This window comes from Nasonia vitripennis (assembly GCF_009193385.2).
Source record: "Nasonia vitripennis strain AsymCx chromosome 1 unlocalized genomic scaffold, Nvit_psr_1.1 chr1_random0006, whole genome shotgun sequence".
Lineage (NCBI taxonomy): Eukaryota > Metazoa > Arthropoda > Insecta > Hymenoptera > Pteromalidae > Nasonia > Nasonia vitripennis.
Window position 1 is genome coordinate 160,594 of NW_022279593.1, and position 14,372 is coordinate 174,965.

The window sequence follows — 14,372 nt, forward strand, 5'->3', positions numbered from 1 at the left end:
ATGCGGCCAAAACCTAGGCATTTATAACACATAAGCAGCTCATTTTTACGGCTAAGCATCCGGATCCTACAGTTGACCCTTCCTATTCTGATCTTCTGTAGCTTAGTGATCTTAGCCGCTATCTGAACTGGTACCTATATCACTGCAATCTGCGTGTCACCGTTAGTCTTTCGCAGAGATTTTATCCTGAAAGTCTTTTATGATGTTCTCTTTATTTATATAAGTCCCACTTTTGAGGAATAAGGTTAATTTATTTAGGTACATGTTACACTGCACATGGCACACGGCAGACCGTTAGCCGCTTAATATAATAGTAAAAGTAGATTATGTATTATGTATTGCTAAGACTACTTTTGTATTATTTTATGCAGATAAGTAAACAGTTTTGAAAAGCCTTCCAGTTTCAGATTAGTCGCCATGACGTGCTTCACGTATATAATGCACCGGTAGTCGTCATATAGTAAAAATCTGATGTATTGATGTAAAAAAGCAATTCGGGCCGTTGACTCAAGTTAAAAGTATTTTCACGTTTAGGTGTCAGAACAAAAAGTTGTATTTTTGGAAGATCTACAATTTGTTAGCTTGTTTCGATTTAAGTTACAGCTTAAAAGGTATTTTTAGCAATTTTTTAAATAGCATTCTGCGCATATATCAGAATCAAGCCCAAAATAAGATTTTGTTATGATTAGATAGGTTCCCAAAAAATCTTAGCCTGATGTCACGAGGAAATAATAATATAATAAAAGTTTCTAAATAAAAGAGAACACGCGGGAAATTGAGTATTAAGAGTATAATAATATTTGTATAATTTTTTATTTGTTCGAGAAGAGGCTTTGGTATTATGGTCTTTCCTAAAAATGTATTATTTTATTTAATAGCATATAGATATAATACTTTTCGTATTTTAGGTTGGAACTTACGTAGAAAAACTATTTATGTCGGAGATATCGGGTAACATTATTGATCTATGTCCCGTTGGAGCTTTAACCAGCAAACCTTACGCATTTGTTGCTCGCCCTTGGGAAAATCATCGAACAGACAGTATTGATGTACATGATGCCGTTGGCAGCAATATTATTGTATCTCATCGAACTGGTGAAATATTGAGAGTACTTCCAAGAGTCAATGAGGTATCAAATTATATACACTGTAAAATTTTTAATTCATCTTATTGTAGTTATTAAATAATCACTATATTTTACCTTACTATAGGACGTAAATGAAGAATGGTTATCAGATAAAGCACGATTTTCTTACGATGGTCTTAAAAGACAAAGATTGATAACACCTATGCTAAAAATTGATGGCAAACTGCAAAATGTTGAATGGGAAGATGCTTTAGTAGCTGGTAAATTTTTTTATTAAAAAAATTTTATTTTTTTTAAGGTTGAACTGCACTTACGGAGATGTCGGAGTAAGTGTTTCCAAAAAGCACCGGTAACACTAACGTCGAGTGGTAAATTTGCTTTTCCAAGTTTAATTGAATTAATATTAAAAAAAAAAAAATAGACAGTTTCGGGATCTAAGAAGACCAGAGTGCCATTGCTATGGTCACTAGCTACTATTTTAGCCCATTACCCGTAATTACAATCACATATCTTTTGCAAAAGTCTTGAAATACAAACGTACTCTTCTGGCTCTGATAAGTGTCAGCTGCTGATCTGCTGATTGCATGAGTACCGCTCAGTACCGAGCTTCTCGAAGATCTGGCGCCACGAGAATTCAACTTCACATTAATTGGTCGACTGGCTGGCAGCACGTTTACGCAGCCGATGTTCGCTTACCGCAATATCTTGCTCGGTTCTACTTTTTCGCGATATTCAAAGTACGTAGGGCAGAATGTCAACGCGATGCAGCAGTGTTAATTTATAAACCAAAAGTGCAGCTTCTATGGTGTCTACACGAACTTTCAAGCAGCCTATACTTACTGCAAACTCGCTCGTGGATTGGCTGCTCTACAGGGTGGGCCATTTTAATCAAACCAGTCTGATAACTCCTAAATTAAGCCACGAACAAAAAAATTGTTCAGATGAAAGTTGTCCAAGATCAAGGGGGACATCTTTTTGTGCAATTAGTTTTGACCTTGAACTCAAATTTCAAGGTCATTTGAAGGTCAAATTTTTTTTTACATAGGAACCCCTATTTTTGATAGCAGATTCGGAAAGAACAGGAAATTTTACGTCCGAAACGGTATTTAAAAATTTTTTTCATGACCTTCACAAGGTCATTTCAAGGTCTAATGTTAAGAAATACTGTAATTGTTATTTAATCGCATTTTCTGATAGAATAATCGTAGTTAATGTACTTTTATGATGAATATTCAAACCCAATGTGACAATGATCATGAAAATATTTACCTTGAAAACAAAATAATTCCCTAATTTCAGCGCTACCCAGGAACAACGACGTGGACGTATTAGAATTATGTTCCCTTTGGGGTGCTTTTTTAACGTAAGTCCCCTTGCCTCTCACTGGGGTGCTTGTTTACTGTGAGTCCCCTTGCCTCTCACTGGGGTGCTTGTTTACTGTGAGTCCCCTTGCCTCTCACTGGGGTGCTTGTTTACTGTGAGTCCCCTTGCCTCTCACTAGGATGCTTGTTTAACATTCGTTAACAAATTTTTAGTGGTCAAAAGTAAATTTTGAAGTAAACATGATAATTTTAAATATCTGAGTTCTTAATGGGAGTGGGTAATGGAACGTTAAAAATCAATGTTGTCAATTCATTCACGGTCGAAGCAGTCAAGTAAATGTTTAACGTTTCAAAAGCGTAAAAAATGGTTAAACAATAAAGGTAGGATGTTAAAAAATACATTATTTAAGATAAAATATTAAACAGCATTTTGCTTTTGTAATAATAAAAAAAATGTTTAATAATTGTATTTGCCAAAGTGCATCACTTCTAGTTTAGATGTTTTTTTTTAAGTTGAATTTCTTTAATCTAATATGAATTGTAACGATTGTTCTCACGCTGTCTTCAATTTAAATCACAATGTCTGAACGTAAGAAAATAAGAAGTTACAAATTTGATTTAAAAATTATACGGTGTGAAAATTCCTCCTTTTTGTCGCCACTTTCTTATTTTGGTTTAGTTTCAATTTCAATAAAGAGTGAATGTAAATAAAATAGTTTTTCTTATTATAAACAAAATTTTCAACACGGGCGATTATCAATCCAATTAAATTGTTGATATGATAATGATCTTAGGCGAAACCCAAAACAATGCCAGAGCCGCGGCGCGACTCTACGCGGAACGCTTTCCTCTAAGAAGGCGTCCTACTCACGACACATTACTCAGATTACTTCGAAGAGCTTGTGATGGACATCTTCGTCGTCAACGCAGACACCACGAATACAACGAAAATGATCCTAATGTTATAGCCGCCTTAGCAGCTGTTCATCTCAATCCACAAATTAATAGTCGACAAATTGAAAGAGAAATCGGTATACCACGAAGAACAGCATTGAGAATTCTCAATAATCTCCACTATCACGATTACCACATAAGATTAGTTCATGAGCTGAGGCCACGCCATTTTCTAATGCGTATTAACTTTTGCCAGTGGGCTTTAGGAGTTTTACAAAATGATCCAGATTTTTTCAGATTTGTTATGTTTTCTGACGAGGCTATATTTCGCAGTGATGGTCAATTAAATAGGCACAATAGTCACTACTGGTCACCTGTAAATCCCCACTGGTACAGGGCTATTGACCATCAAAACCGATGGAGTTTAATGGTGTGGTGTGGGATCATTAATGGTTACCTGATTGGGCCATATTTTTTCGGTCAAAATGTTAACCAGAATAGCTATTTGGCATTGCTCAGAGATCGACTGCCAGAGCTTTTAGAGGATGTTGACTTTCGGACGTTTCGGACGTAAAATTTCCTGTTCTTTCCGAATCTGCTATCAAAAATAGGGGTTCCTATTAAAAAAAAATTGACCTTCAAATTTGAGTTCAAGGTCAAAACTAATTGCACAAAAAGATATCCCCCTTGATCCTGGACAACTTTCATCTGAACAAGTTTTCTGTTCATGGCTTAATTTAGGAGTTATTAGACTGGTTTGATTAAAATGGCCCACCCTGTATATTTTGCGTAATAATCGTAAAAAACAACCCTACGGCAGGAGTGGACTAGTCGGTGCTGGGAGATTCTTTCCAACCGTAGCCTATGTTTTCGTCTGCCGTTGCTGTTTACGCACGCTTTTTCAATAATTGTTAATGCACCTACACTCAGCATAGCAAGGGAGGTTGATTGTTTCAAGTGTGTAGCGCTCCTCGCGATTTTCTCTAAATAGTTGCGAAATACCACCCAACGGTTAGATTGGATCGGTAGATAGAACAGTTAGATACGCGCGTCATGACGGGTTCTGACCTATTTACTAAGATAAAACTGAAAGCATTAGCTTGGAAACTACAGAGATCAGTAGTAGATTATAAGTTAGGTTAGTTGAGCGATAAGCGCTTAAGAGTATTGTTGTACTAATTTTTAGAGTGTACGCACTTTTAACTATAATTGACGACGTTTCGTTAGTGTGGTATCAACCTTATCGGATCTTTACTGACAAAAAATTATTACAATATATAAATAACATTGCACAAAGATGATAATAAATACGGTCATAATAATATAAATAATTGCACACCAAAAATATAAAAAATAAAAATATATTGTAACTGGGGTTTCCGTGCTACCCCAGTTATGGTGCAATCCCTCGCCTGGTGCTTGGAAAATAACCCGGTGGCGCCAGGCGCTTCTCGTGGACGCCAAAGTCTCGCGACTCGTTGTTCCCCGGCGCGAAAATTTTTTGCACATGATTTGTGCTCGGCTAGCTGCAGCCCCGAAAAACGGTAAGGAGAGAGGGCGGTTCGGGATAATAGAGACACATGGTTTATCAGACAGAACTGTATATTCTTAATAAATTCTTACAACTTATAATCGACTCGTACAAATGACAAAGATAACCCGTGAACAAAGACAACTCCGACAAGCAAATACCCGTACACGAAAGATATCCCGCGTGACTCGTGCGCGTCTCAAGGCTCAAGAAGCAACCAGACCACACACACTAGCTCGCACTTTTCGTCTCTCACTAACTCACCCAATTACGTCGCACGCGAATTCCGCAAACGCCGAACCACTTATCCTAAAATTGCCCGACCACCTTACGCCTCGTGCATCCAGATGTCGGCGCCAAGTATTAACCTACGTTTTCACACAATAACTTTACACTTCCATTATAATCGTAAAAATCCTTAATTCTACACTTCGCTTATTACTCGAGAATATAACCCGTATAGACGAGATAATCCTCTATTCGACGGAACACAATAGAAGGAGATAAAGAGATAAAGACAGTATCCGGAGGTAACTAACGCGTACGCGAGATAACCTTTTCGTTCGCGAAACCGAACGTGGAACTGCCGTTCACCCGCGAGATGGATACGACCGGAGAAAACGGAAAACGATTCACTGACCTTAAACCTTCTAGCTGGAACACCGGGTGAGGTTGAAGTTGAGGCACGTCCGTTCGGGAGCAGTCGGGACAGGCAAGTGCCGACTCGAGCGCTCGCGGCTCGCGGTCGCCACTCTGCTCTCCCTAGCCGCCGTACCGCGCGCGCGCTGATTCGTCAACGCGTCGCGGCCCGACGGCCCGCTCGCTCGCAACAATATCGGTTCACGCGCCGTTACCGAGTCGCGCGGTCGCGCATGCGCGCAGATAGCCCCGCAGACACGATGTCGAAGTAGATAGTCGCGAAATTCGAATTCGTGTAGCACACAGACAGCCTTTCACCCGCACACAACCAAGATAACTCTTGACTGCGGAACCCATAGTGACTCCCAATGCCCCGTCGTCAGGGCCCTTGACTCGGGCGGCATCTGTCACTACGAACGCGAGACGCTGTAGTTTTTGTTCCTGGCGTTCGTGCGGGCGAGCTGCCATCACGCTGGTCCTGCTGCATCAGACGCTCACGTAGGTAGACCCCACGAAGGGCTCCGCCACCTGCATCGGCTGTCTTACAGTGCGCGGGGCCGACTTGAACGCCCTGTCGAGGTGAAAGGTTGCTGCTGCTGCGCCAACGTTGCTCGTCGTCTCCTCGCATCTTTCAATCACGAGTTGGCGACGTGTGTTGTCTTTTTCGTCCGTCGCAGCCACTGCTCCTCTCTCGTCGTTCACTCAAAAAATAAATGACGCACTTAGACATGTTCACTCTCTCATTCACACAGGTAGCCTTGAGACGCTCTACCCCGACCGCGTCGAACGTCGTTGTTACACAGCGAAATTTTGCCGTGTTACAATATAAAAATCTACATAATAATACTACGAAGATGTTCCTCGAGTCAATAGTCACAGTGAGCTATGACATATTCAGTAGTAAGTTTTACATGTGTGTATTGTAGATAAGTAGAGGGTTACTTTTACATATATAACAATCATAGGTTACTGTGATTGACTTGAGGAATGTCCTTGTAGTATTATAATATGTAGATGTTTTTATATTTTTGGTATGCAATATTTTAGTTAGCGTGAATTTTGTGGATTTATTTGCAAGGGAGAACTCTCCCACATTTGTCACGTATTTTTATTTTGGTTAACATGGAGAGTAATAAGTACTATTTCTGTTATTATGAAATAATCTTGATAATTATTCTATGCATCCATGTGCACCGACATAGTTAATTTGTTAATGATAAAGCACGGTGCAATAAAGGGCTACTTAGGTCACGGATAGGCGTGACATAAACGCGGACTTAGTTCACGCAGTGCTATAAAGTTTTTAATGCCAAAGTTAATGAATTATTAAATGAAATTCTCAAAAAAAAAAAAACATTTTTGGAAAATGTATTGTACATACTCATGTAATTGAGTGATAGAAAAGAGGTTTACTACATATGCACTTGTTGGCTTTTATTCATAAAAATCATAAACTGAACAATGCAGATGTTGATAAACTTATAAGTGCAGAAATACCTGATGAAATGAAATATCCAAAGTTACATAATATCGTTAAGCAATCAATGGTACATGGCCCTTGTGGTAAAAATAACTTAAATTCACCATGTATGGATAGCAAAATTAAAAAATGTAGCAAAAACTTTCCGAAATAGTTAAATGAGCAAACTACTTTTAATAATACTGGATATCCCTTTTATTGACGAAGTAACAATGGAAAACAAATTCGTTTCATTATAAACAATATAGCTGATAATCGATTTGTAGTTCCATACAATCCGTATTTATTGTTGAAATTTAACTGTCATATTAAGGTTTAAGTATGTTTAACTATTCATTGTGTCAAATATTTATTTAAATATAGTTATAAGGGGCACGATTTTGCATTTATAAAAATGAGTCAAAATCATAATGAAAACGAATGCGAAGAAAAAAATTTTCAACTACGATGAAATAAAACAATATTTAAATTCAAGATATGTAAGCCCACAAGAAGCAATGTATCGTCTACTACAATATACAATGTACGTTTTATCACACGTAATTTACCGATTAGCTGTACATTTAAAAAACGAACAGTTAGTATTCTTTTAGGAAGGCTCAAAAGAAGAATTGATTAATAAAAACTTAAACACAACTTTGACTGCATAGTTTGAACTAAATGCAAACGATCCGCAAGCTAGACAGTACTTGTAAGTTGATATTTGGAAATTGAACTTCCTTACTTCGTACTTGACGCGTATGATGGGGTAGAGCGAGGTTAGAAATAACTTTTCTCGTGGTTTATCAAAATCGAAAAAGACGACGATTTTATTACAATAAAATTTTGTTCGATAGCTTAAGTTTAAAAGCGGCTAGTTTGTTTGGCGGCCGAGCCCAGAATGTCGAACGGGTGCACGCTACCTGTTCGCCACGGCGTGGCGTCGATCTAGTGGCGCTTTCAGCTAGATGGCGGCCAGACTTGTTACGAAAAGTTGGGCCTGGGTTGGAGCGTCTGCTTGCGCCTGCACTGATTCTGTCCAGCGCTAACCGCCACAGCTATTTGCCTTTACCTATTTTCTTTGTCTGTGGAGGGATGTGGCGGTGGAACAAGGCTGCGGAGAAGGTGTTGAAGGCGCCCGGGCAAATGGCACCGGCGCTCAATGAATCGGTGCGGATGGTACTGGCGCTAAATCCCCCTGTGTGAAAGGCCCTGCCTCGGGTGATGATTGCGCGTCTGGCGCGGCTGCTGGAAGTGCCTGCGCGTCTGGCGCGGCTGATGGAAGTGACGGCGCTTCTGGGATGTCGGCTGCATTCAGGTAGGCCACCTTGAGCGACGACGTGAAGATGGTTTTGACCACACCGTTGATGTCGATGACATACTTCTCACAGTAGGAAAAAATGGACACAATTTCAGCCACGCTTTATTTTAAATCGTATAGCCATGAATTTTTTTTTTCTCTTTAGAATAGCCTGAAGTTCAGGCTACAGTATTGTACCACCTTCCCCTAAACCCATCCGACTCCTAGAAACCACCCCTATCAAACCACAAGCAGTCTAACCCACCTAACCAAAAGAACAGCGAGTTTAATCGCTTCCTTTATTCTTAAAATAATCCAGTTTCACACCAGAAGCAAGCTAATTTCCTAAATACCTACCCCTAACCCGCCTAACCCCTAGAAACCACCCCTACCAAACCACAAGCGGGCTAACTCACCTAACCTTAAAAGCAGCGAGTTTCATCGCTTTATTTTTTCTTAAAATAACTAGGGGGGTACCCCTCTGCTCGCTTCGCTCGCCAACCCCCTAATTTCAATTTTCGTTTTTAATTGTATAATTTTAAAATCTCATTACGATTTTGATTGTTTATTTCAAAATGAATTATTTTTGAATTAAACTCGCTTCGTTCGCCAACCTCCAATTTTAAAATAGGTAGAAATTTATAAATTGAAAATATTTCTTCTGTAGTTCTAATTTTAATTGTATTCGATATTCGAAAATCTATTATGTTTAAACTCGTAGTGGTTACCTATAACATAATGCATAGCAAAAGTATCAACAACATATAACAACAAATTCTTGGCGGCTTTGTATTCACGTCGCGTCAAAAATTTGGTTACGTTTGAGTTAAATTCGAAGCTTTACTCGCGATTTTTTAATGCTATATGCACAAATAGTTTAATTATTCCTATAAAACTGAATTCAAAATTAAATAGCGAGATTTTATGTATAAATTATTGTGCGGGATACTAAATCCAGGCTGCAATAATTTGAAAGAGAGAAGGAGAAAGAGAAGGAGAGAGATAAAGAGAACTATACTCAACGTTGAAAGTTAAGTATTTTCAATCTATACAATTTTGACATAGTAGATAGACAGAATATCCAATAAAATGTCAGAATGTGAAATAGAAAAAAATCCTTGGAGATGGCAATTGCTTATTTCGTTGCTTTTCTTATTTTTTGTTTAATACGGAAGAAAGTCATATGAAAATTAGAGCCAAAATTGTAATAATCATTTTTATGAGAATTGGGAATATTTTGAGCCATTTATCATAGGCGACAAATCTTTAAAAATGACGGATAGAAGTACTTATAAAATGCATATGTCAATGAATGGTACGTACGTCAGTGAAATGGAAATTATAGCATTTGTTCGTGTATATTCTAGAGAATTTCAAGGTGTTACAATTGAAGATAAATATGAGATCGGAAAATATTAATTTTTCATCTTTTATTTTAAATATTGGTGATGGGCATATTGACAGTTTTAAGATTCCAGATAAATGGAAAACTAATAACATATGCAATAAAATTTACGGTTCAGTTATGTCTGTTAATGATGATCTTTTAAGCAGAGTCATTTTATCGCCCCATAATGAAGATATTTACAAAATAAATAAAATATTTTAAAAAATTAATAGCGAGGAAGTTATATATTATAGTATCGATTACGCTAGACATAAAGGTGTTGATGAAACTCATAGTGATGCTGAATTAAAGTATCCAACAGAATATTCAAATTCTCTGAAATTCCCAGGTTTCCCAGTACATAAATTGACTTAAAATAGTACAATAGTCATGCTCATTCGAAATCCTCTCTTTAAAAAATGATGGCTTTTGTTGTGAAGCATTTAATACGTGATTCTGATTGGTTGCTGGTTGGTTGCCTAGGCAACGAGATCAGAACCGCGCTTTAAATTCATAACCCTCAAAACAGTCATAACTCATGACCCTGGTAGAAATGTTTGAGGTGTTTAAAATGAAATGTCGAAACCTTGATAACAGATAAAATATATGTAATATAACTAGCAAGAAATTTTAGTAAAAATTAATCATTACCAAGAGTGTGTAGTATTACAACATGTGTATTGAAAAGTGGCACCCTAACCCTATTTGAAGTAGTAATAAAGTGTGTGAATATTATTTAGTTTTATTTTGAAATGTCAGTGAGAAGTTCAATTAAAAGAATAAAGAGTTTCAAGATATACTGTGTCTCTGTGCCCAAAGTCGCCCTCGGTGAGGTTTGAGAGGTGCATTTAAAGAAAAGTTCAGTATCCGGGTCAGTAAGTTTAAGGCTATCACTATACAATTCTCTTTGAATTGTAAGAAGTCTACTAGACATGTTACCTAGAAATATGTAACCTAGATTATTCTGATTGAACTGTTTTCGTTCATATTTTCACATCCAGGCTCATGCGAATTTTTTAATTGAGCAGGTCAAATTTTACTTATAGCCAGTTACGCAGAAACTACTATCTCTAGCACATTGTATTTCTGGTTTCTAGCATATTTTTACATGGAGAAAGTGATACATGTTTTGGCTTTTTTGTCAAGGTTTTAGGTAATTAGAATTTTGACTTTTAATAGTTGTGAGAGATTTTGAGACCGATACCTGTTTTTTCCATTTTTGCATTTATTCTCATTCAAAAACTAACAGGTCTAGAGAGCTCATATTTTGCATATAGATTTCTTTTGTGATTGTGGAAAAATATTTAAAGTTGAATCAACGTTAACTGAAATACTTTTGTGTTCGACTACAACACCCATGATAATTATTTAGTCGTATAGCATGAGTTTGCATTCACATCATTGTTGGAATCGAAATCAGAAGTTTTTCAGTTAAGGTCGATTCAACTTTAAATATCTTCACAATCACACACTTCATCATCACAATCACAAAAGAAATCTATATGCAAAATATGAGCTCTCTAGACCTGTTAGTTTTCGAATGAGAAAAAATGCAAAAAATGGAGAAACAGGTATCGGTCTCAAAATCTCTCACAACTGTTAAAAGCCAAATTCTAATTAATGTCTTGACAAAAAAGCTAAAATACTTATCACTTTCTTCATGTAAAAATACACTGGAAACCAGAAATACAATGTGCTAGAGATGGTAGTTTCTGTGTAACTGTCTACAAGCAAAATTTGATACGCTAAATTAAAAAATTCATATGGGCCTCGATGTGAAAATATGAAAGAAAACAGTTAAATCATAATCATGTAGGTTACATGTTTTCTAGGTAGCATAGTAAGTATCTGTGTAAAATTTCAGTTGTATAGCTTTTTTATAATGCAAATAAATGACATTGTAATGATAGACAAACCCACTGACTCTTATACTGAACTTTTCTTTCACTATTCAAACCAATGATGACGACATTGAGCATTATTAATATATTTATTAAAAAATAGTTTTGAGGGATTTAGTAACATGGTACATGCTTATAAAATATTAGCAGACGTTATTGTGCCGCCCAACACTTATGGTAGATTTTCTACCAGTGTTATTAGACAGAGATAGAATCAAGAGCGCGCGAAGCGCGCCTTCATTCCTAGTATAAGTATAAATGACGGTTCTTGCAATGGTACCAGATTGAAAATAATTAAACTGTTCAAACATAATATCAAAGTTGAGATTATTACAGGTGATGAAAAAGAAACTACTGCTTTCATTCCAAGAATCATTTTAGACGCCGGTGAATATACATCTTTACCTTTCGTATTATTCCGTCGACAATTTCCTCTAATTTTCGCTTTTGCCATGACTATACATAAATCGCAAGGACAAAGTTTTGACACAGTTGGTATTTATATTCATAAGACACTTTTTTCTCACGATCAGTTGTATGTTGCCCTTTCTAGATGTAAAAATGAAAATCAATTGTTTATTTAAAATGAAACCGATGATACCCAACTTATAAAAAATATTGTCTGGGCAGAAGCGTTTATATAAGTGCAAATGTCTGTTCTCCGTCCACTTTATTAATTGTCATTTCATAGATATTTTTTTTTAGTATACTTAACATCTTTATAGATTTGAACACAATGTTATGAGTATAAAAAATATAAGTATGAAAAAATACATGCAAACTTGTTCAAACTTATAAGTTTAAACGTTTTTAGATTCATTATTTTCATGCATATTGTGGATATTGTCTTACTTTTTATTCGAGATTGCTAAACAAAATTTAACATACTAAGTTTTGATTTCAATTCCAATTGGAAGTTTTTATTCATTCAATAAAAAATTAAATCAGATCCTGTTCGAAATCAAGAAGACTCACATAGGATTCAATAAATTTGTAGAATTTGTGATTCGAGATTTAATTTCAAGAAAAATTATTTAAGGCATATAAGGGAGCATGCAGCCATTAAAATCTTTCTTTGTCACAAATGCGGAATATTATTCAAAAGACATAATCACCTTATTCATCACTTACTTTTACATTAAAAAAATATACAAATATGTACTTGTTGTAACAAAAGATTTTATAGAGCTGACAATTTAAGAAGACATATAAAATTACATAAGTAACATTGTGCTGTAATCATGTTATCACTATATTTATATTAATGTATCCAATTTTTTTTTTAGAAAAATTATATAGTAGTATGCTCATATAGGTCCATAGAAAAGCAATATATATGAAACATAATCAAAAAATTGTACATACATGTATTTCATATTGAACAAATATGAGAAAGGTTATTTTTTATTGAAAAAAACGTATATTTTAAATGTAAGCAAAAGTTTTATAATGAAAATAGGCCTACTGAGGATACCACTTTTTTTGTTACTAAACGTCAATAACAAAAATTAAATAACATTTTTTTTTAATTTATTAAGGCGTAGCGAAACCTATAGATGTCTCTACACGGCCGTAAAAACATTTTACTCTAATAATAAGTCTAATAAACATTGAATAAAAACACATAATAAATGTGAAAATATAAATGTACAGAGACTTATATAAAGAGTAATAAATGTTAGTAATGATATTTAAGACAAACACATTGTTGATGTTTATTAACAAAATATTAAAAAAAAACGCAGAAACAGCATACTCCACTAAATTTACAGTATGTTCATGGCAGTGTCCCTTGGGTGGTGTGGAAATTTGTCAGTACTTTCTGAATTGCATATTTAGTAAATTAATAGATAATAATTAATCATAGCATATTATATCCAAATGAGGCATTGGTGAGCGAAGCGAAAAAGGGAAGCGAAATATATATATATATATATATATATATATATATATATATCATGGGCCGCCCAAATAAGGGGAAGTTATAATGAAGGCAGCTAAAATGAGGGGAAGCTAATAACCCTAAATGAGGGGGAACCAGAAACCGTAAAATTATGTAAAAATCATTCATTATCAACCCAATACCAAAAGTTGAGTTAAAAATAACGTGAAAAAAGGCATAATTTTAACCCAATAACCCAAATTGAGGGGGAGCTAATTTCTAAACGGCGGTGGCGGCGGCGAAGATTTTTTATTAATATAGAGAGATTAGGCCTTACACTGTAAGCCAGCTAATCACCTTACCAGTTACCCCTTAACCCCTAGAAACCACCCCAGCCAAACTACAAGCAGGCTAACCTACTTAACCCTGGAAACAGCAAGTTTAATCGCTTTCTTTTTTTTTTTTTTTAATAATTAAGCCTTACACCAGAAGTCAGCTAACTACCTAAATACCTACCCCTAACCCGCCTAACTCCTAGAAACTACCCCTACCAAACCACAAGCAGGTTAACCTACCTAACCCTGGGAACAGCAAGTTAAATCGCTTCCGTTATTCTTAAAATAATTTAGTCCCACACCACAAGCCAGCTAACTACCGAAATACCTACCCCTAACCCCGAGAAACCACCCCTACCAAACCACAAGCAGGCTAACTTACCTAATCCTGGGAACAGCAAGGTAATCGCTTTTTTTTCTTAAATTAATTAAACCTTACACCAGAAGCCAGCTAACCACTTACCCTCCAATCCTTAAAAACTACCCCAGCCAAACAACAAGCAGGCTAACCTACCTAACCCTGGGAACAGCAAGTTTAATCGATTCCTTTTTCTTAAAATAATGAAAACCCACTCCACAGGCTAGACTGGAAACACGCAGAATCGTATAACCACGTAATTCAAGATGTTATTAC

The 14,372-nt window shown here is 36.1% G+C and overlaps 1 protein-coding gene across 6 annotated transcripts in view; it reads left to right on the plus strand.

The window, feature by feature from the left end:
- The window catches only part of Ndufs1 (NADH dehydrogenase (ubiquinone) Fe-S protein 1, 75kDa), a 268,993-nt gene that overhangs the window by 58,418 nt on the left and 196,203 nt on the right, over nt 1–14,372 (plus strand). For all 6 annotated transcript variants that reach the window (XR_004227954.2, XM_031932105.2, XM_031932108.2 and 3 more), the window contains 2 exon segments: nt 909–1,130; nt 1,213–1,348. Coding sequence is in view for 5 of the 6 variants with exons in the window: in XM_031932105.2 (XP_031787965.1) it covers nt 909–1,130; nt 1,213–1,348 (358 nt within the window). In the remaining variant the exon portion in view is untranslated.